Source organism: Chiloscyllium punctatum, chromosome 7 (genome assembly GCF_047496795.1).
Source record: "Chiloscyllium punctatum isolate Juve2018m chromosome 7, sChiPun1.3, whole genome shotgun sequence".
NCBI lineage: Eukaryota > Metazoa > Chordata > Chondrichthyes > Orectolobiformes > Hemiscylliidae > Chiloscyllium > Chiloscyllium punctatum.
In genome coordinates, this window is record NC_092745.1 from 56,439,487 (window position 1) to 56,460,374 (window position 20,888).

Consider the following 20,888-nt stretch of genomic DNA (forward strand, 5'->3'; position numbering starts at 1 on the left):
CTGCACTTGGCCCCAGTGCTCCCAGAAGTCTCTTAGTGGCTCTCTGAGTGGTCATGTCTCACTCAGTCTGTGCTGGGAGGCAGGGAGCAGAGGTTGCCAGAGAAACCCCCACCAGCTCCGCGCAGAGAGAGAGAGAGAGAGAGCACGGGTTGGCGTTTCAAGGCCTGGCGACGGTGTTGGGGAACCGGGGACCGAAACCAGGGGCTCTTCGGCCTTCCCTCTGTCGGGACTGGAGGGAACGTGGATGTTCGGGTGTGCGGGGTGCCCTTTCTGCTCGGTGCTGCCAGAATCCCCTCGCGTTCGGGGGGTCGCCAGGGGTTCGGGGTCGACCGTGGAGTATGACGCTGTAGAGAGCACAGCGGGGTCAGGCAGCGTGCCGACTTTCCTGCTCCTGGGATGCTGCCTGACCTGCCAGGCCTTTCCAGTGCCACACTTTATTGATGCCCTTTGGGTTCACTCTGGGAGCTGGACAGGAAGTTCAGGAAACACAGCGCGGGCGTGGTGAGGGGGGAGCTGTCGCGGACAGGCCGCCAGTGACAGGAATTGGAGCGTGGATCCGTTCGACAAGTCTGACTTCGGTGTTTCTCACTGATCTCTCTGTCTCTGTCTCTGTCTCTGTCTCTCTCTCTGTCTCTCTCTCTGTCTCTCTCTCTGTCTCTCTCTCTGTCTCTCTCTCTGTCTCTCTCTGTCTCTCTCTCTGTCTCTCTCTCTGTCTCTCTCTGTCTCTCTGTCTGTCACTCTGTCTCTGTCTCGCTCCTCGCTCTCGCTCTCGCTCGCTCTCGCTCGCTCTCTCTGTCTCTGTCTCTGTCTCTGTCTCTGTCTCTGTCTCTGTCTCTCTCTATCTCTCTCTCTATCTCTCTCTGTCTCTGGTCTCTGTCTCTCTGTCTCTGTCTCTCTGTCTCTGTCTCTCTGTCTCTGTCTCTCTTTCTCTCTCTCTCTCTTTCTCTCTCTCTCTTTCTCTCTCTCTCTGTCTCTCTCTCTCTGTCTCTCTCTCTCTGTCTCTATCTGTCTCTGTCTCTATCTGTCTCTGTCTCTCTCTATCTGTCTCTGTCTCTCTCTCTCTGTCTCTCTCTCTGTGTCTCGCTCTGTCTCTGTCTGTCTCTCTCTATCTGTGTCTGTCTCTCTCTGTCTCTCTCTCTCTGTGTCTCGCTCTGTCTCTCTGTCTCTCTTTCTCTCGCTCTGTCTCTCTCTCTCTCTCGCTCTCTCTCTCGCTCTCTCTCTCGCTCTCTCTCTCGCTCTCTCTCTCTCTTTCTGTCTCTGTCTATCTCTATCTGTTTCTGTCTCTCTCTATCTGTCTCTGTCGCTCTCTGTCTCTGTCACTCTCTGTCTGTCTCTCTCTCTGTCTCTCTTCCTGTCTCTCTTCCTGTCTCTCTTCCTGTCTCTCTTCCTGTCTCTCTTCCTGTCTCTCTTCCTGTCTCTCTTCCTGTCTCTCTTCCTGTCTCTCTTCCTGTCTCTTTCTCTCTGTCTCTTTTCCTGTCTCTCTGTCTCTTTCTCTCTGTCTCTTTCTCTCTGTCTCTTTCTCTCTGTCTCTTTCTCTCTGTCTCTTTCTCTCTCTCTGTCTCTGTCTCTCTCTCTGTCTCTGTCTCTCTCTCTCTCTTCCTGTCTGTCTGTCTGTCTGTCTCTCACTCTGTGACTCTGTCTGCCTCCTGTCTGTCTGTCTGTCTGTCTCTCTCTCTCTCTCTCTCTCTCTTTCCCCCCCCCCCACCCTCTTCCCCCACAGTCTCGCAGCATGGACCTGGTTGAGATCCTGTCCTTTGTGTTCCAGCTCAGCTTCTCCACACTGGGCAAGGTGAGAGAGAGGGAGAGAGAAATGCTGCCTGCACCCACGACATCTGGGAGTTGGAAGCTGACCGAACCATCGGGGTGGAGACAGCTCTTCCACCTCTGAACAGGGGCAGCCCAGGCTAACGCTGTGGGGAGGGGGAGCTGCCCCCAGCAGCATCTTTCAGGATGGGGTTTTCAACTCTTCGGCCCGTCTACCTTGTGGGGCAGATGTAAATGATCCCGCGGCTTAATTTCAAACATTATAATATAACAAAGTGGGGGGGTGGGGGGGGACAGGTACACAGTTCCTTACAAGTGCAGACAGGGTAATGAAGAAGGCGTTTTAACCCTTCTTGGTCAGTACATTGAGTACAGGAGTTGGATGCGATTAGTTCCCTGACAGTGTGGAAACACAGACCCTCCGAAGAGTAACCCATCTCCCCCTGACTCATGCACCCACCACTACAGGGTAATTTCCCACGGCCAATCCCCCCCTAACCTGCACGTCTTTGGACTGTGGGAGGAAACCGGAGCAGCCGGAGGAAACCCACGCAGACACGGGGAGAATGTGCAAACTCCACACAGAGTCGCCCGAGGGTGGGTCGAACCAGGGTCCCTGGTGCTGTGAGGCAGCAGTGCTAACCACTGTGCCACCGTGCCACCCCAGGGAGGTCATGTTGCGGCTGTACATTGGTCAGGTCACTTTTGGAATACTGTATTCAGTTCGGGTCTCCCTGCTGTAGGAAGGATGTTGTGAAACTTGAAAGGGTTCAGAAAAGATTTACAAGGATGTTGCCAGGGTTGGAGGGTTTGAGCTACAGGGAGAGGCTGAATAGACTGGGGCTGTTTTCCCTGGAGCTTTGGAGGCTGAGGGGTGACCTTAGAGCGGTTTATAAAATCATGAGGGGCATGGATCGGATAAATAGACAAAGTCTTTTCCCTGGGGTGGGGGGAGTCCAGAACTAGAGGGCATAGGTTTAGGGGTGAGAGGGAAAAGATATAAAGAGACCTAAGGGGCAACTTTTTCACCCAGGGGGTGGTGTGTGTATGGAATGAGCTGCCAGAGGATGTGGTGGAGGCTGGTACAATTACAACATTTAAAAGGCATCGGGATGGTGTACTGTGTAGGGGGTGGGGATGGTGCTGTTTGAGAGGCAGGTGTCTGACCGAGCTCAGTGATGGAAAGGCCAGTGTATTCCTGAGTCTCCACAGGATCTCACTTTGAGCTGTGCTCTTGGGCTGCAGTGGTACAGTGTACCTGCTGCTGATAGCATTTCACACCCCAAAAGGTCACGAACACGGAGGGGGGGGGGGGTGGAGGTGGAGGGGGGGGTGGGGGGGGGTGGAGGTGGAGGGGACGGGCGGAGGGGGGAGCTCTGCTGAGTCTCAGCAGATGGAGAGGACCCAGAGAAAGAGGGGGAACGAGGGGGACAGAGAGAGGGGGTGAGGCAGTGAGCTGTGGGTACAGGGAGGGAGGGAGAGGGGGAATGAGGGGGACAGAGAGAGGGGGGTGAGGGAGTGAGCTGTGGGTAAACTGAGGGAGGGAGGGAGAGGGGGAATGAGGGGGGACAGAGAGAGGGGGTGAGGCAGTGAGCTGTGGGTACAGGGAGGGAGAGGGGGAATGAGGGGGACAGAGAGAGGGGGTGAGGGAGTGAGCTGTGGGTAGATGGAGGGAGGGAGAGGGGTGAATGAGGGGGACAGAGAGAGGGGGTGAGGGAGTGAGCTGTGGGTACAGGGAGGGAGGGAGAGGGGGGAACGAGGGGGACAGAGAGAGGGGAGTGAGGGAGTGAGCTGTGGGTAAACTGAGGGAGGGAGGGAGAGGGGGAATGAGGGGGGACAGAGAGGGGGGTGAGGCAGTGAGCTGTGGGTACAGGGAGGGGGGGAAGGAGAGGGGGACAGAGAGGGGGTGAGGGAGTGAGCTGTGGGTACAGGGAGGGAGAGGGGGAATGAGGGGGGACAGAGAGGGGGTTGAGGGAGTGAGCTGTGGGTACAGGAGGGAGAGGTGAACGAGGGGGACAGAGAGAGGGGGTGAGGGAGTGAGCTGTGGGTAGATGGAGGGAGGGAGAGGGGGAATGAGGGGGACAGAGAGGGGGGGTGAGGGAGTGAGCTGTGGGTAGATGGAGGGAGGGAGAGGGGGAATGAGGGGGGACAGAGAGAGGGGGTGAGGGAGTGAGCTGTGGGTAGATGGAGGGAGGGAGAGGGGGAACGAGGGGGACAGAGAGAGGGGGGGGTGAGGGAGTGAGCTGTGGTAAACGGAGGGAGGGAGGGAGAGGGGGAATGAGGGGGACAGAGAGAGGGGGTGAAGCAGGGAGAGGGGGACAGAGAGAGGGGGTGAGCTGTGGGTAGATGGAGGGAGGGAGAGGGTGAATGAGGGGGACAGAGAGAGGGGGTGAGGGAGTGAGCTGTGGGTAAACTGAGGGAAGGGAGAGGGGGGAATGAGGGGGACAGAGATGGGGTGAGGGAGTGAGCTGTGGTACAGGGAGGGAGGGAGAGGGGGAATGAGGGGGACAGAGAGAGGGGGTGAGGGAGTGAGCTGTGGGTAAACAGAGAGGGAGGGAGAGGGGGAACGAGGGGGACAGAGAGAGGGGGGTGAGAGAGTGAGCTGTGGGTACAGGGACGGGAGAGGTGAACGAGGGGGACAGAGAGAGGGGGTGAGAGAGTGAGCTGTGGGTAGATGGAGGGAGGAAGAGGGGTGAATGAGGGGGACAGAGAGAGGGGGTGAGGGAGTGAGCTGTGGGTAGATGGAGGGAGGGAGAGGGGTGAATGAGGGGGACAGAGAGAGGGGGTGAGGCAGTGAGCTGTGGGTACAGGGAGGGAGGGAGAGGGGGAACGAGGGGGACAGAGAGAGACGGGTGAGGCAGTGAGCTGTGGGTACAGGGAGGGAGAGGGGGAATGAGGGGGACAGAGAGAGGGGGTGAGCAGGAGCTGTGGGTAGATGGAGGGAGGGAAGAGGCTGTTGTTCAGGGAATGCTGCAGGCAGTGGACAGTCAGAAGACTGAGCTGTTTGGGAATTTTCCGGTGTTGGTAATTGGCGTTAAGGGGCTGGAATATCTCACAGACTTGGCCGTTTTCCCCCAGTAACTGCAGCTGATTCCCATCGATCTGCGGTCTGGCCTAACAAAGTTAATGGGAGCAGTATTGCATTAAGGAGCCCTTTCTGAGGTAACTGAGTGTCAGCGTTCTTGTCCTGTCTGAGTCGTGAGTGCAGTTCATCGGATCAGAGTGAAGAGATCTCTTCGGCAGCTACACGCTGTTCAGAAACCTCTTGGCCTTGGCTGAGACAGTGAACGTTCTCTTCAGCGGTGTCTGTACTCAGTATTTTCAATCATCAGGGTTGGGGAGAGGTGCATGACAAATAACCCCAGGTCTTCCTCATCTGTCCTCCATGTTGTTGGTGCGACACGGTGGCACAGTGGTTAGCCCTGCTGCCTCCCGGTGCCAGGGACCCGGGTTTGATCCCAGCCTCGGGCGACTGTCTTTGTGGAGTTTGCACATTCTCCCCGTGTCTGCGTGGGTTTCCTCCGGGTGCTCCGGTTTCCTCCCACAGTCCAAAGATGTGCAGGTTAGGGTGGATTGGCCGTGCTAAATTGTCCCATAGTGCCCAGGGATGTGCAGGTTAGGGTGGATTGGCCGTGCTAAATTGTCCCACAGTTCCCAGGGATGTGCAGGTTAGGGTGAATTGGCCGTGCTAAATTGTCCCACAGTGCCCAGGGATGTGCAGGTTAGGGTGGATTGGCCGTGCTAAATTGTCCCACAGTGCCCAGGGATGTGCAGGTTAGGTGCATCAGTCAGGATTAAATGTCGAGTAATAGGGGAGGGGAGGGGAATGGGTCTGGGTGGGTTGCTCTTCAGAGGGTCAGTGTGTTTCTTGTTGGGCCGAAGGGCCTGTTACTGCACTGTAGGGATGGCACGATTCTAAAGGGCTGCCCCTTTTGTCCGTGCGAGGTCAGAGTGAGCAGTGGTTGCTTTTTGGGAGTTTCCCGTTGAGTTGACCGAGGTGGTTAAAATGGTCAAAGCCCTCTGCACATTGTAACTGGGTTCATTGACCCAGTGGGCTTTGGCCACAGGCAGCTGGGCCTACTCCCCAGCTCGCCCTTTCAGAGGGAGCGTTGGTCAGTGTGCCCAGCTTTCCGGCGTGTCCTTGGGAGTCTGATTGTTTCAGTTCCCGTACTCCTGTACGAGGGTTCAATCATTGACACTAAGGGGCCAGGGGGTGTGGGGCGTGGTGCTCTGGGAGCACTGCAGTCAGAAACACTTTCGTTTATGTAGTGCCATTCATTCCACATGGTCTGGGTGAGATGTTCTTCAGTGGCTCGGCGTCAACTTGATGGGCCAAATGGCCAGCTTCCCGCTCTCGTGCTTCTATGACTCAAAGTTAGAACAAGGAGCACACTCTCTCACGCACACTCTCTCACGCACACTCACTCACACACTCTCACTCACTCACTCACTCTCACACCCACTTTCACTCTCGCACTCACACACTCACACACTCTCACACCCACTTTCACTCTCACACTCACACACTCTCTCGCTCACACGCTCTCGCTCACACGCTCTCGCTCACACTACTCACTCACGCACCACTCACACACACTCCGCTCACACTCTCACACTACTCTCTCGCTCTCTCTCACACACTCACACTCTCTCTCACTCTCACTCTCTCACTCTCTCACACACTCACGCTTATTCATGCTCACTCACACACACACTCATGCTCACTCACTCACTCACTCACATTCACTCATGCTTACTCTTGCTCACACTCTCACACTCTCTCTCGTTGTCAGGCACACTCTCACACTCACGCACACACACATTCACTCATTCTCACGCACACTCATTCATTCATGCTCTCATGCACGCTCACTCTCTCTCTCGCTCTCACTCTCTGATTCTCACTCTCTCTCAGACTCTCTCGCGCACACTCTCACGCTCACACTTACTCTCGCTCACTCGCTCGCACTCTCACTCGCTCACACTCTCACTTGCTCTCACACTCTCTCACGCTCACTCTCTTACACACACTCTCCCAGTCTCCCACTCTCACACTACTCACTCACTCACGCACTCACTCTCACTCACTCTCTCACACTTGCTCTCGCTCTCACGCTCACGCACACTCTCACTCATTCACGCTTGCTCACTCACGCTTGCTCATTCTCGCACACTCACTCGCTCACAGTCTCTCAGTCTCTCACACTCGCTCTCTCAAGCACTCACACATTCACTCGCTCTCACACACACACACACTCATGCACACTCTCACGCTCACACTCACATTCACTCACTCTCTCATGCTGGCTCACCCTCTCTCGCGCACTCACTCACATTCACTCACGTTCTCGCATACTCACTCTCATGCTCGCTCACTCGCATTCTCTCACGCTCACTCACTCACTCACATTCACTCACGCTCTCACGCACACTCTCGCTCACTGTCTCACGCTCACTCACGCATTCACTCACGCTCTCACGCACACTCTCTCGCACACTCACTTACATTCACTAACGCTGTCACGCACACTCTCATTCACTCACTCTTACGCACACTCACTCTCACGCTCACTGACCCACATTCCCTCACTCACGCACATTCCCTCACTCACGCACATTCCCTCACTCACGCACACTCACATTCACTCATAGTCTCACGTACACTCACTCACTCACGCACAAACTCTCACGCTTACTCACTTTCACTCTCTCACGCGCACACACATTCACTCACGCTATCGCACATTCACGCATTCACGCATGCTCACTCTCTCACGCACGCTCTCTCTCACGCACGCTCTCTCTCACGCACGCTCTCTCTCACGCACGCTCTCTCTCACGCACGCTCTCTCTCACGCACGCTCTCTCTCACGCTCGCTCACTCCCATTCACTCACTCACGCACGCACACTCTCTCACGCTCACTCACTCACTCTCACTTGCACGCACGCTCACGCACGCTCGCTCTCACGCACGCTCGCTCTCTCACGCTCTCTCCCTCTCACGCTCTCTCTCTCACGCTCTCTCTCTCTCTCACGCTCTCTCTCTCTCACGCTCTCTCTCTCTCACGCTCTCTCTCTCTCACGCTCTCTCTCTCTCACGCTCTCTCTCTCTCTCTCCTCACGCTCTCTCTCTCTCTTTCTCACGGTCACTCTCTCGCTCACTCTCACGCTCATTCACACTTACACACTCACGCTCACTCACTCTCCCACACTCACTCGCTCACAGTCTCACACACTCACTCTCACGCACACTCACACATTCACTCGTGCTCTCACACACTCTCTCACACTCATGCACACGCTCACACTCTCACTGTCTCACGCACACTCACTAACATTCACTCACGCTGTTACACACACTCCTCCCCACGCTCACACTCACATTCACTCTCTCTCTCATGCTGGCTCACCCTCTCAGCGCACTCACTCACATTCACTCACGCTCTCGCACACTCACTCACTCTCATGCTCACTCACTCGCATTCTCTCACGCTCGCTCACTCTCGCACGCTCACTCGCACGCTCACTCGCACACACTCTCTCTCATACTCACTCACATTCACACACACACACAATCATGCTCACTCACAGTCACGCTCACTCACTCTCTCACGCTCACTCTCACATTCACTCACACTCTCACGCAACCTCTCGCTCACTCACTCACATTCACTCACATTCACTCACGCTCTCTCACACTCTCACATTCACTCTCACGCTCACTCTCTCACACTCACTCTCTCACGCTCATTCACTCTCATGCTCGCTCACTCACGCTCTCTCTCGCATTCGTTCACGCTCTCAAGCTCTCTCTCTCTCTCTCACACTCACTCACATTCACTCACGCTGTCACACACACTCTCACACTCACTGACTCACTCACATTCACTCACGTTCTCACGCTCACTCACTGTCTCACGCTCACTCACACATTCACACACGCACACTCACTCGCATTTACTCGCTCTCACGCTCGCTGTCTCATGCTCACTCACACATTCACTCGCTCTCACGCGCACACTCTCTCGCACACTCACTCACATTCACTAACGCTGTCACGCACACTCGCATTCACTCACTCTTACGCACACTTTCTCTCACGCTAACTGACCCACATTCGCTCACTCTCTCACGCTCACTCCCTCACTCACACACACTCACATTCACTCATAGTCTCACGTACACTCACTCACTTATGCACAAATTCTCTCACACTTACTCACTTTCACTCTCACGCGCACACACATTCACTCACGCTATCGCACATTCATGCATTCACGCATGCTCACTCACATTCACTCACTCACTCACGCTCACTTGCACGCACACTCAAACACGCACACTCAAACACGTGCTCTCGCTCTCGCTCACTCTCTCACGGTCGCTCTCTCGCTCACTCACTCGCACACTCTCACGCTCATTCACGCTTACTCATTCTCACACTCGCTCACTCTCCCACATTCACTCGCTCACAGTCTCATACGCTCACTCTCACGCATACTCACACATTCACTCGTGCTCTCACACACTCTCATACACTCACGCTCTCGCACACTCACTCACACTCATGCTCGCACACTCGCATTCTCTCACGCTCACTCACTGTCACACACACTGTCACGCTCACTCATGCTCACTCACATTCACTCACTCTCTCACTCACTGTCATGCTCACTCTCTGTCACGCTCACTCACAGTCACTTACGCTCACTCACTCTCATGCTCACTCACACTCTCACGTACACTCTCGCTCACTCACTCACATTCACTCACATTCACTCACATTCACTTACTCTCTCGCGCTCTCTCTCGCGCTCTCTCTCGCGCTCTCTCTCTCGCGCTCTCTCTCTCGCGCTCTCTCTCTCGCGCTCTCTCTCTCGCGCTCTCTCTCGCGCGCTCTCTCTCTCTCTCGCGCTCTCTCTCTCGCGCTCTCTCTCTCGCGCTCTCTCTCTCGCGCTCTCTCTCTCGCGCTCTCTCTCTCGCGCTCTCTCTCTCGCGCTCTCTCTCGAGCGCTCTCTCGCGCGCTCTCTCTCTCTCGCTCTCTCGCTCACGCTCACTCACTCTCACTCATGCTCACTCACTCATGCTCACTCTCGCATTCGCTCACGCTCTCAAGCTCTCTCTCTCTCTCTCACACTCACTCACATTCACTCACGCTCTCATGCACACTCTCACACTCACTGACTCACTCACATTCATTCACGCTCTCACGCACACTCACTGTCTCACGCTCACTCACACATTTACTCACTCTCAACGCACACTCACTTGCATTCACTCACGCTCTCACGCACACTCACTGTCTCACGCTCACTCACACATTTACTCACTCTCACGCACACTCACTTGCATTCACTCACGCTCTCACGCACACTCTCACACTCACTCACATTCACTCACTCACTGTCATGCTCACTCTCTGTCACGCTCACTCACAGTCACTTACGCTCACTCACTCTCATGCTCACTCACACTCTCACGCTCACTCACACTCTCACGCTCACTCACACTCTCACGTACACTCTCGCTCACTCACTCACATTCACTCACGCTCTCGCGCGCTCTCGCGCTCTCTCTCGCGCTCTCTCGCGCTCTCTCTCGCGCTCTCTCTCGCGCTCTCTCTCGCGCGCTCTCGCGCTCTCTCTCGCGCTCTCTCTCGCGCTCTCTCTCGCGCTCTCTCTCGCGCTCTCTCTCGCGCTCTCTCTCGCGCTCTCTCTCGCGCTCTCTCTCGCGCTCTCTCTCTCGCGCTCTCTCTCGCGCTCTCTCGCGCGCTCTCTCGCGCGCTCTCTCTCGCGCTCTCTCTCGCGCTCTCTCTCGCGCTCTCTCTCGCGCGCTCTCTCGCGCTCTCTCTCGCGCTCTCTCTCGCGCGCTCTCTCGCGCGCTCTCTCTCGCGCGCTCTCTCGCGCTCTCTCTCGCGCTCTCTCTCGCGCTCTCTCTCGCGCGCTCTCTCGCGCGCTCTCTCGCGCGCTCTCTCGCGCTCTCTCTCTGCGCTCTCTCTCGCGCTCTCTCTCGCGCTCTCTCTCGCGCTCTCTCTCGCGCGCTCTCTCGCGCTCACTCTCTCACGCTCACTCACTCTCACTCATGCTCACTCGCTCACTCTCTCACGCTCTCTCGCTCACTCTCTCACGCTCACTCTCTCATGCTCACTCACTCTCACTCATGCTCACTCGCTCACGCTCACTCTCGCATTCGCTCACGCTCTCAAGCTCTCTCTCTCTCTCACACTCACTCACATTCACTCACGCTCTCACGCACACTCTCACACTCACTCACATTCACTCACGCTCTCACGCACACTCTCGCTCTCACGCTCGCTCACTGTCTCACGCTCACTCACACATTCACTCACGCTCTCACGCACACTCTCACACTCACTCACATTCACTCACGCTCTCATGCACACTCTCACACTCACTGACTCACTCACATTCATTCACGCTCTCACGCACACTCTCACACTCACTCACATTCACTCACGCTCTCACGCACACTCTCGCTCTCACGCTCGCTCACTGTCTCACGCTCACTCACACATTCACTCACGCTCTCACGCACACTCTCACACTCACTCACATTCACTCACGCTCTCACGCACCCTCTCTCTCACACTCGCTCCCATTCACTCACTCACGCACGCGCATTCTCTCACGCTCACTCACTCATTCTCACTTGCACGCACGCTCAAACACGCATGCTCAAACACGCACGCTCAAACACGCACGCTCAAACACGCACGCTCAAACACGCACGCTCTCTCTCACGCACGCTCTCTCTCACGCACGCTCTCTCTCACGCACGCTCTCTCTCACGCACGCTCTCTCTCATGCACGCTCTCTCGCTCATTCACGCTTACTCACTCTCCCACACTCACTCGCTCACAGTCTCACACGCTCACTCTCTCGCACACTCACACATTCACTTGTGCTCTCACACACTCATGCACATACTCACGCACACACTCACGCACACACTCACACTCTCACTGTCTCACGCACACTCACTAACATTCACTCACGCTCTTACACACACTCCTCCCACGCTCACACTCACATTCACTCACGCTCTCGCACACTCACTCACTCGCATTCTCTCACGCTCACTCACTCTCATTCTCTCACGCTCACTCACTCTCATTCTCTCACGCTCACGCGCACTCACTCACGTACGCACACTCTCACGCACACTCTCACGCACACTCTCACGCACACTCTCTCGCACAACTCTCTCGCACACTCACTCTCTCTCATACTCACATTCACACACACACACTGTCACGCTCACTCAGTCACTTACGCTCACTCACTCTCTCACGCTCACTCTCACATTCACTCACACTCTCACGCAACCTCTCGCTCACTCACTCACATTCACTCACATTCACTCACGCCTCTCTCACACTCTCACATTCACTCTCACGCTCACTCTCTCACACTCACTCTCTCACGCTCATTCACTCTCATGCTCGCTCACTCACGCTCTCTCTCGCATTCGTTCACGCTCTCAAGCTCTCTCTCTCTCTCTCACACTCACTCACATTCACTCACGCTGTCACACACACTCTCACACTCACTGACTCACTCACATTCACTCACGTTCTCACGCTCACTCACTGTCTCACGCTCACTCACACATTCACACACGCACACTCACTCGCATTTACTCGCTCACTCGCATTTACTCGCTCTCACGCTCGCTGTCTCATGCTCACTCACACATTCACCTCGCTCTCACGCGCACACTCTCTCGCACACTCACTCACATTCACTAACGCTGTCACGCACACTCGCATTCACTCACTCTTACGCACACTTTCTCTCACGCTAACTGACCCACATTCGCTCACTCTCTCACGCTCACTCCCTCACTCACACACACTCACATTCACTCATAGTCTCACGTACACTCACTCACTTATGCACAAATTCTCTCACACTTACTCACTTTCACTCTCACGCGCACACACATTCACTCACGCTATCGGCACATTCATGCATTCACGCATGCTCACTCACATTCACTCACTCACTCACGCTCACTTGCACGCACACTCAAACACGCACACTCAAACACGTGCTCTCGCTCTCGCTCAACTCTCTCACGGTCGCTCTCTCGCTCACTCACTCGCACACTCTCACGCTCATTCACGCTTACTCATTCTCACACTCGCTCACCTCTCCCACATTCACTCGCTCACAGTCTCATACGCTCACTCTCACGCATACTCACACATTCACTCGTGCTCTCACACACTCTCACGCTCACCTCACTCTCATGCTCGCTCACTCACACTCACTCTCGCATTCGTTCACGCTCTCAAGCTCTCTCTCTCTCTCTCACACTCACATCACATTCACTCACGCTCTCATGCACACTCTCACACTCACTGACTCACTCACATTCATTCACGCTCTCACGCACACTCACTGTCTCACGCTCACTCACACATTCACTCACACTCACGCACACTCACTCGCATTCACTCACGCTCTCACACACACACTCACGCACACTCATTCCCATTCACTTACGCTGTCACGCACCACTCACTCTCTCATGCTCACTCACATTCACTCACTCTGTCACGCTCACTCATTCTCACACACACTCACTCACGCTAACGCTCACGCTCACTCACATTCACTCATGCTCTCGTACACCTCACTCTCTCACGCACACTCACTCCACATTCACTCACTCGCACACACTCACGCACACTCACGCTCTCACGCATGCGCTCTCCTCGCTTACACACTCACTCTCATGCTCACCTCGCTCACGCTCACCCACGCTCACTCACATACACTCACACTCTCACGCTCACTTCACTCACGTACACTCACTCTCTCACGCGCACTCACTCTCACTCACACTCGTGCACTCACTCTCACACTCACATTCACTCTCTCATGCACACTCACGCTCTCACAGTCTCACGCTCACTCACTCACGTACACTTACATTCACTCACTCACTCACATTCACACTCACTCTCACGCACACTCACTCCCATTCACTCACGCTCTCACACTCACTCTCTCTCACGCTCACTCTCTCACGCTCACTTCTCTCACTCACATTCGCTCACTCTCCTCACTCACATTCACTCACTCACGCTCACTCACTCATGCTCACTCACTCATGCTCACTCACTAATGCACACTCACACATCACTCACTCTCATGCACCCTCACGCACACTCACTCACAACCATACTCACTCACAATCACTCATGCACACATTCACTCATACTCTCGTGCACCACACGCACACTCGCTTACATTCACACACTCATGCACACTCGCATTCACTCGCGCTCTCATGCGCACTCACTCACTCTCACACACACTCGCATAGTCACGCGCCCTCTCTCACGCACACTCTCACTCTCATGCACACTCACATTCACTCTCTCTCACTCACTCACGCTCACTCACTCACATTTGTTCACGTACACTCATTCACATTCACTTACGCTCTCACGCTCACTCACTCTCACGCACACTTCACTCTCTCACGCACGCTCAGTCTCACCACACGCTCACGCTCTCACGCACACTCACATTCACTCACACAATCTCACGCACACTCACTCACTCATGCACACACTCATGCTCACTCACAATCACTCACTCTCATGCTCACTCACTCACGCAGACTCACTCCCATTCACTCACTCACGCAGACTCACTGTCAAGCTCACTCACTCACATTCATTCACTCACTCGCTCCCGCACACTCTCTCTCATGCTCACTCACTCATGCACACTCATATTCACTCTCACTCTCTCTCGCACACTCTCTCTCCCGCACTCTCTCTCTCCCGCACCTCTCTCTCTCCCGCACTCTCTCTCTCACGCACTCTCTCTCTCACGCACTCTCTCTCTCACGCACTCTCTCTCGCCTCTCCTCACGCACTCTCTCTCTCACGCGCACTCTCTCACGCGCACTCTCTCACGCGCACTCTCTCACGCGCACTCTCTCACGCGCACTCTCTCACGCGCACTCTCTCACGCGCACTCTCTCACGCGCACATCTCTCACGCGCACTCTCTCACGCGCACTCTCTCACGCGCACTCTCTCACGCGCACTCGCTCTCTCGCGCACTCTCTCTTACGCACTCTCTCTCTCTCTCTCTCTCCACGCGCACTCTCACTCTCACGCACTCTCACTCTCACGCACTCTCACTCTCACTCTCTCACTCTCTCACGCACTCTCTCTCTCACGCACTCTCACTCTCTCACGCACTCTCACTCTCTCACTCTCTCTCACGCACTCTCTCTCACGCACTCTCACTCTCTCACGCACTCTCACTCTCTCACGCACTCTCACTCTCTCACGCACTCCTCACTCTCACGCACTCTCACACGCTCACAGCTCACTCACCACGCTCACACGCTCACACGCTCACCGCTCACTCTCACGCTCACTCTCACGCTCACTCTCACTCTCACGCTCACTCTCACTCTCACTCTCACTCTCACTCTCACGCTCACTCACACTCACACTCTCACTCTCCACGCTCACTCTCACGCTCACTCTCACGCTCACTCTCACGCTCACGCTCACTCTCACTCTCACTCTCTCACGCTCACTCTCACGCTCACTCTCTCTCTCACTCTCTTCTCTCACGCTCTCTCTCACGCTCACTCTCACTCTCACTCTCACGCTCACTCTCACGCTCACTCTCACGCTCACTCTCACTCTCACTCTCACTCTCACGCTCACGCTCACGCTCACGCTCACGCTCACGCTCACTCTCACTCTCACTCTCACTCTCACGCTCACGCTCACGCTCACGCTCACTCTCACTCTCACTCTCACTCTCACGCTCACGCTCACAGCTCACACTCACACTCACACTCACACTCACACTCAACTCACTCACACGCTCACGCACGCTCACTTTCTAATGCTCGTTCACAAATTCACACACTCTCACGCACACTCACTCACATTCACTCTCGCGCTCACCTCTCACACACTCACTGTCTCATGCACACTCTCATGCACACTGTCTCATGCACTCACTCTCACGCTCACTCACTCTCACGCTCACTCACTCTCACGCTCACTCACTCTCACATTCACTCTCTCACGCTCACTCTCTCACCGCTCGCTCACTCTCATGTTCACTCATGCTGTTACGCTCACTTGCTCACACACATCCTCTCACTCACGCTCTCGCACACTCGGGCTCTCTCACACGCTCAGACTCTCTCACTCTGTCACGCAGAACCTGCACACTCATGCTCTCGCTCTCACGTACACTCCTGGTCTCTCTCCACGTACACTCCTGGTCTCTCTCACACTCTGTCTCCCCCTCACTCTCCCTCTCACTCTCCCTCTGCCTCACTCTCTCCACACACACACACACACACACACACACACTCTCTCTCTCTCACACACACACACACACACACACACACACACACACACACACACACACACACTGTGTGGACCCTGACTCTGTCCCTGCAGTGCTGTGAGACCACCCGGTGACATCCCTTCCCCAGTGGCTGGGCCCTCTGTCAGTCTGTCCAGCCCTAACCACTGCTCCTGTCTGCCTCCCTGCAGGACTACTCTGTGGAAGGGATGAGTGACTCCCTACTGACCTTCCTGCAGCACCTGAGGGAATTTGGGCTCGTCTTCCAGAGGAAGGTAAGGGTGACTGGGTTGGGCAGCTCTCGCTGTGGGTCAGACCTGACGATGGCAGGGGTGAGGGTGGGGGTGGGGGTGAGGGTGGGGGTGGGGGGTGGGGGTGAGGGTGGGGGTGAGGGTGGGGGTGGGGGTGGGGGTGAGGGTGCTTGGACTGCTCCGTCATCAGCCCAGCTCAGCAGGGAATAGAGGGACCGAGTCCAACTCCCTCTACTCTGGGAGAGTGACAGTGAGGCTCTCTCTACACCATTCCCAGTTGCAAGTCGGTGTTGGTGATAGCGAGTGGAGTGACAGGACTGGCTGACCCCACCCCCTTAACCAGAGGGCATTGTGAACGGGGAACCCTCGCTGGGTCAGTGGCTGGCAGGACAGACAGGCAGAGGGTGTGCTGGAGCCCCCCACCCCACCTCCCCAAAAAAAAGCTTAACATCCCATTTAACCCCTTCTCTCTACCACCAAGCTTCTGAATGACTGGGGCGAGGTGAGGGCAGGAATGCACCGTTGGAATGCCTTGGGGGAGGGGGGCGGGGGTCCCTGAGGTTTGTAGAATTCCTGCAGTGCGGGTGGAGGCCATTGGGCCCATCAAACCCCGCACTGGGCCCTCCGAAGAGCATCCCACCCTACATTGAGCTTGGCCAACCCACCCCCAAACCTGCGCACCTTTGGACTGTGGGAGGAAACCGGAGCACCCGGAGGAAACCCACGCAGACACTGGGAGGATGTGCAAACTCCACCCAGACAGTCGCCCCCAAGGCTGGTATTGAACCCAGGCCCCTGACGCCGTGAGGCAGCAGTGCTAACCCACGGAGCTGCTGCACCACCCCTACAGCACAGTCTACAATGGGGATAATAAATGGGATTTCCCTGTGTGATTACAGGGTATAGTGTGGGTCTGGGTGGGATGCTGTTCGGAGGGGTCGGTCAGGACTCGATGGGCTGAATAGCCTCCACTCGCTCTGTCGGGGTTCTACAACTCAGTGCTTACCTTTGGAATAACCTTCCCACACCTCATTAACCTCCTTTGCCAGTATCCCAAAAGTCCCACTGTTTGGCCAGGTCTTATACCATCCGAGCACAGGGCACAGTGTCCCATTCCATGGGACAATCACTGCTGTGACTCTCCTGATAAAGGTACGATATTGTGGGTGGGTTGGTGGTGGTACAGCCCAGTATGGCAGCACAGCACTGATCGGTTCGGGAAGGTGGCAGACTTTGGATAAAGGTATTCTCTCTCTCTCTCTCTCTCTCCCCCTCCCCCTCCCTTTCCTCTATCTGCAGCGTAAGTCCCGCCGGTTCTATCCCACCCGTTTGGCCATTAACCTGGCGTCCGGAGTCTCCGGTGCTTCGGTGGATGTGCACCGTCAGGGATACATCGTCGTGGAGACCAACTACAGGGTCTACGCTTACACCGGTGAGGCTCCTCCACAAGGTCACCCCTCTACCCATCCTGGGCTGGGGGGGTGGTGGTCACTGGGTGCTCTACACCCCTCCCTCCATCCCTCCCTCCCTCGCTGTACACCCCCTCCCTCCCTCCCTCGCTCGCTGTATCCCCCCTCTTCCCCTCCCCCCTCCTCCCCTCCCCCCTCCTCACCTCCCCCCTCCTCACCTCCCCCCTCCTCACCTCCCCCCACCTCACCTCCCCCATTCCCCCACCTTCCCCTCCACCCTCCTCCCCTCCCCCCTCTTCCCTCCCCGTCTTCCCCTCCCCTCCCCGTCTTCCCTTCCCCCCCCCCGTCTTCCCCTCCCCCCCGCCTCTTCCCCTCCCCCCCGCCTCTTCCCCTCCCCCCGCCTCTTCCCCTCCCCCCCGCCTCTTCCCCTCCCCCCCCGCCTCTTCCCCTCCCCTCCCCCCTCTCCCCTCCCCCCTCTTCCCCTCCCCCCTCTTCCCCTCCCCCCTCTTCCCCTCCCCCCTCTTCCCCTCCCCCTCTTCCCCTCCCCCTCCCCCTCCCCCTCTTCCCCTCCCCCCCTCTTCCCCTCTCCCCCCCTCCCCCCTCTTCCCCTCTCCCCCCCTCCCCCCTTCCCCCCCTTCCCCCCCCTTCCCCCCTCCTCCCCTCCCCCTCCCCTCCCCCCTCCCCTCCTCCCCCCCTCCTCCCCCCCCACCCCCCTCCTCCTCCCTCCTCCTCCCTCCTCCCCCCTTCCCCTCTTCCCCTTTTCCCCTCCCCTCCCCGTCCCCCCTTTTCCCCTCCCCTCCCCCCCTTCCCCTCCCCCCCCCCCCCCCTTTCCCTCCCCCCCTCTTCCCCTTTCCCCACCCCCTCTTCCCCTCCTCACTTCTCCCTCCCTCGGGTGCTCTCCCTGCCCCCTGCCTCCCTTGCGGGCCCTTCGCCTCCTGTGCTGGGGTGAGTTGTGGGATGTGGGTGGGGTCCTTGGGGAAGAATCCGGGGTGTGTGCACTGAAAGCCTCAATCTGTTTTCTCCCTCCCACCCCTCCCTCTCCCACCCCTCCCTCCCGCCGCCTCCCCCCCCTCTCCTGCCCCCCCCCTCCCCCCCCTCTCCTGCCCCCCCCTCTCCTGCCCCCCCCTCTCCTGCCCCCCCCCTCCTCCTGCCCCCCCCTCTCCTGCCTCCCCCTCTCCTGCCTCCCCCTCTCCTGCCTCCCCTCTCCTGCCCCCCCCTCTCCTGCCCCCCCCTCTCCTGCCCCCCCCTCTCCTGCCCCCCCCTCTCCTGCCCCCCCTCTCCTGCCCCCCCCCTCTCCTGCCCCCCCCTCTCCTGCCCCCCCCCTCTCCTGCCCCCCCTCTCCTGCCCCCCCCTCTCCTGCCCCCCCTCCTGCCCCTCCCTCTCTCCCCCCTCCCTCTCTCCCCCCTCCCTCTCTCTCCCCCCTCCCTCTCTCCCCCCTGCCTCTCTCCCTCCTGCCCCTCCCTCTCTCCCCCCTGCCTCTCTCCCTCCTGCCCCTCCCTCTCTCCCCCCTCCCTCTCTCCCCCCTCCCTCTCTCCCCCCCTGCCTCTCTCCCCCCTGCCTCTCTCTCTCTATCCCTCCCTTCTCACCCTCTCCCTTTCGCTCCCCCCTCTCTCTCCCCCTCCCCTCTCTCCCCCCCTTTCCCCCTCTCACTCCCCCCTCCCTCTCGCCCTCCCTCTTTCCCTCCCCCTCCCTTCTCCCCCCTCTCACCCTCCCTTCTCCCCCCTCTCACCCTCTCCCTCTCCCCTCCCCCCCTCACCCTCTCCCTCTCCCTCCCCCCCCACTCTCTCCCTCTCCTCCCCTCTCGCCCCCCTCCCTCCCCTCCCCTCTCGCCCCTCTCCCCTCCTCTCTCGCCCCCTCTCCCCTCCCCTCTCGCCCCCTCGCCCCTCCCCTCTCGCCCCCTCGCCCCTCCCCTCTCGCCCCCTCTCCCCTCCCCTCTCGCCCCCTCGCCCCTCCCCTCTCGCCCCCTCTCCCCTCCCCTCTCGCCCCCCTCGCCCCCTCTCCCCTCCCCTCTCGCCCCCCTCTCCCCTCCCCTCTCGCCCCCTCTCCCCTCCCCTCTCGCCCCCTCGCCCCTCCCTCTCGCCCCCTCGCCCCTCCCTCTCGCCCCCTCGCCCCTCCCCTCTCGCCCCCTCTCCCCTCCCCCTCGCCCCCTCGCCCCTCCCCTCTCGCCCCCTCGCCCCTCCCCTCTCGCCCCCTCGCCCCTCCCCTCTCGCCCCCTCGCCCCTCCCCTCTCGCCCCCTCGCCCCTCCCCCCTCGCCCCCTCTCCCCTCCCCTCTCGCCCCCTCGCCCCTCCCCTCTCGCTCCCCTCGCCCCTCCCCTCTCGCTCGCCCCCTCTCCCCTCCCCTCCCCTCGCCCCCTCGCCCCTCCCCTCTCGCCCCCTCGCCCCTCCCCTCTCGCCCCCTCGCCCTCTCCGCCCCCTCGCCCCTCCCCTCTGCCCCCTCGCCCCTCCCCTCTCGCCCCCTCGCCCCTCCCCTCTCGCCCCCTCGCCCCTCCCCTCTCGCCCCCTCTCCCCCTCTCCCCTCCCCCCTCGCCCCCTCTCCCCTCCCCCCTCGCCCCCCTCGCCCCTCCCCCTCTCGCCCCCTCGCCCCTCCCCTCTCGCCCCCCTCGCCCCTCCCCTCTCGCCCCCTCGCCCCTCCCCTCTCGCCCCCTCGCCCCTCCCCTCTCGCCCCCTCCCCCTCCCCCTCGCCCCCTCTCCCCTCCCCCCTCGCCCCCTCTCCCCTCCCCTCTCGCCCCCTCTCCCCTCCCCTCTCGCCCCCTCTCCCCTCCCCTCTCGCCCCCTCTCCCCTCCCCCTCTCGCCTCCCCTCGCCACCTCCCCTCTCGCCTCCCTCGCCCTCGCCCCTCTCCCCTCCCCTCTCGCCCTCTCTCCCCTCCCTTCTCCCCCCCCCCCCCCCCCGTCCGTGTGTAGACTCGGAGCTGCAGCTTGCTCTCATCGCCCTGTTTTCGGAGATGCTCTATCGCTTCCCCAACATGGTGGTTGCGCAGCTGACCCGGGAGAGCGTGCAGCAGTCCATCGCAAACGGCATCACAGCAGAGCAGGTAACAGGCAAACCCAACGCCTCACGCCTCACACCTCCCCCCGACC

The 20,888-nt window shown here is 58.5% G+C and overlaps 2 protein-coding genes across 2 annotated transcripts in view; one reads left to right on the top strand and one right to left on the bottom strand.

Annotated features, from left to right (window-relative positions):
• lamc1 (laminin, gamma 1) overlaps positions 1–20,888 on the bottom strand; it is a 481,608-nt gene that overhangs the window by 161,124 nt on the left and 299,596 nt on the right. The window lies entirely within an intron of this gene.
• Positions 1–20,888, top strand: part of LOC140479496 (general transcription factor IIH subunit 4-like) — an 89,586-nt gene that overhangs the window by 57,012 nt on the left and 11,686 nt on the right. Inside the window, exons 8-11 of the mRNA XM_072573328.1 lie at positions 1,721–1,789; positions 16,340–16,423; positions 17,699–17,831; positions 20,712–20,842. Coding sequence (XP_072429429.1) covers positions 1,721–1,789; positions 16,340–16,423; positions 17,699–17,831; positions 20,712–20,842 — 417 coding nt within the window. The remainder of the gene's footprint in view (positions 1–1,720; positions 1,790–16,339; positions 16,424–17,698; positions 17,832–20,711; positions 20,843–20,888) is intronic.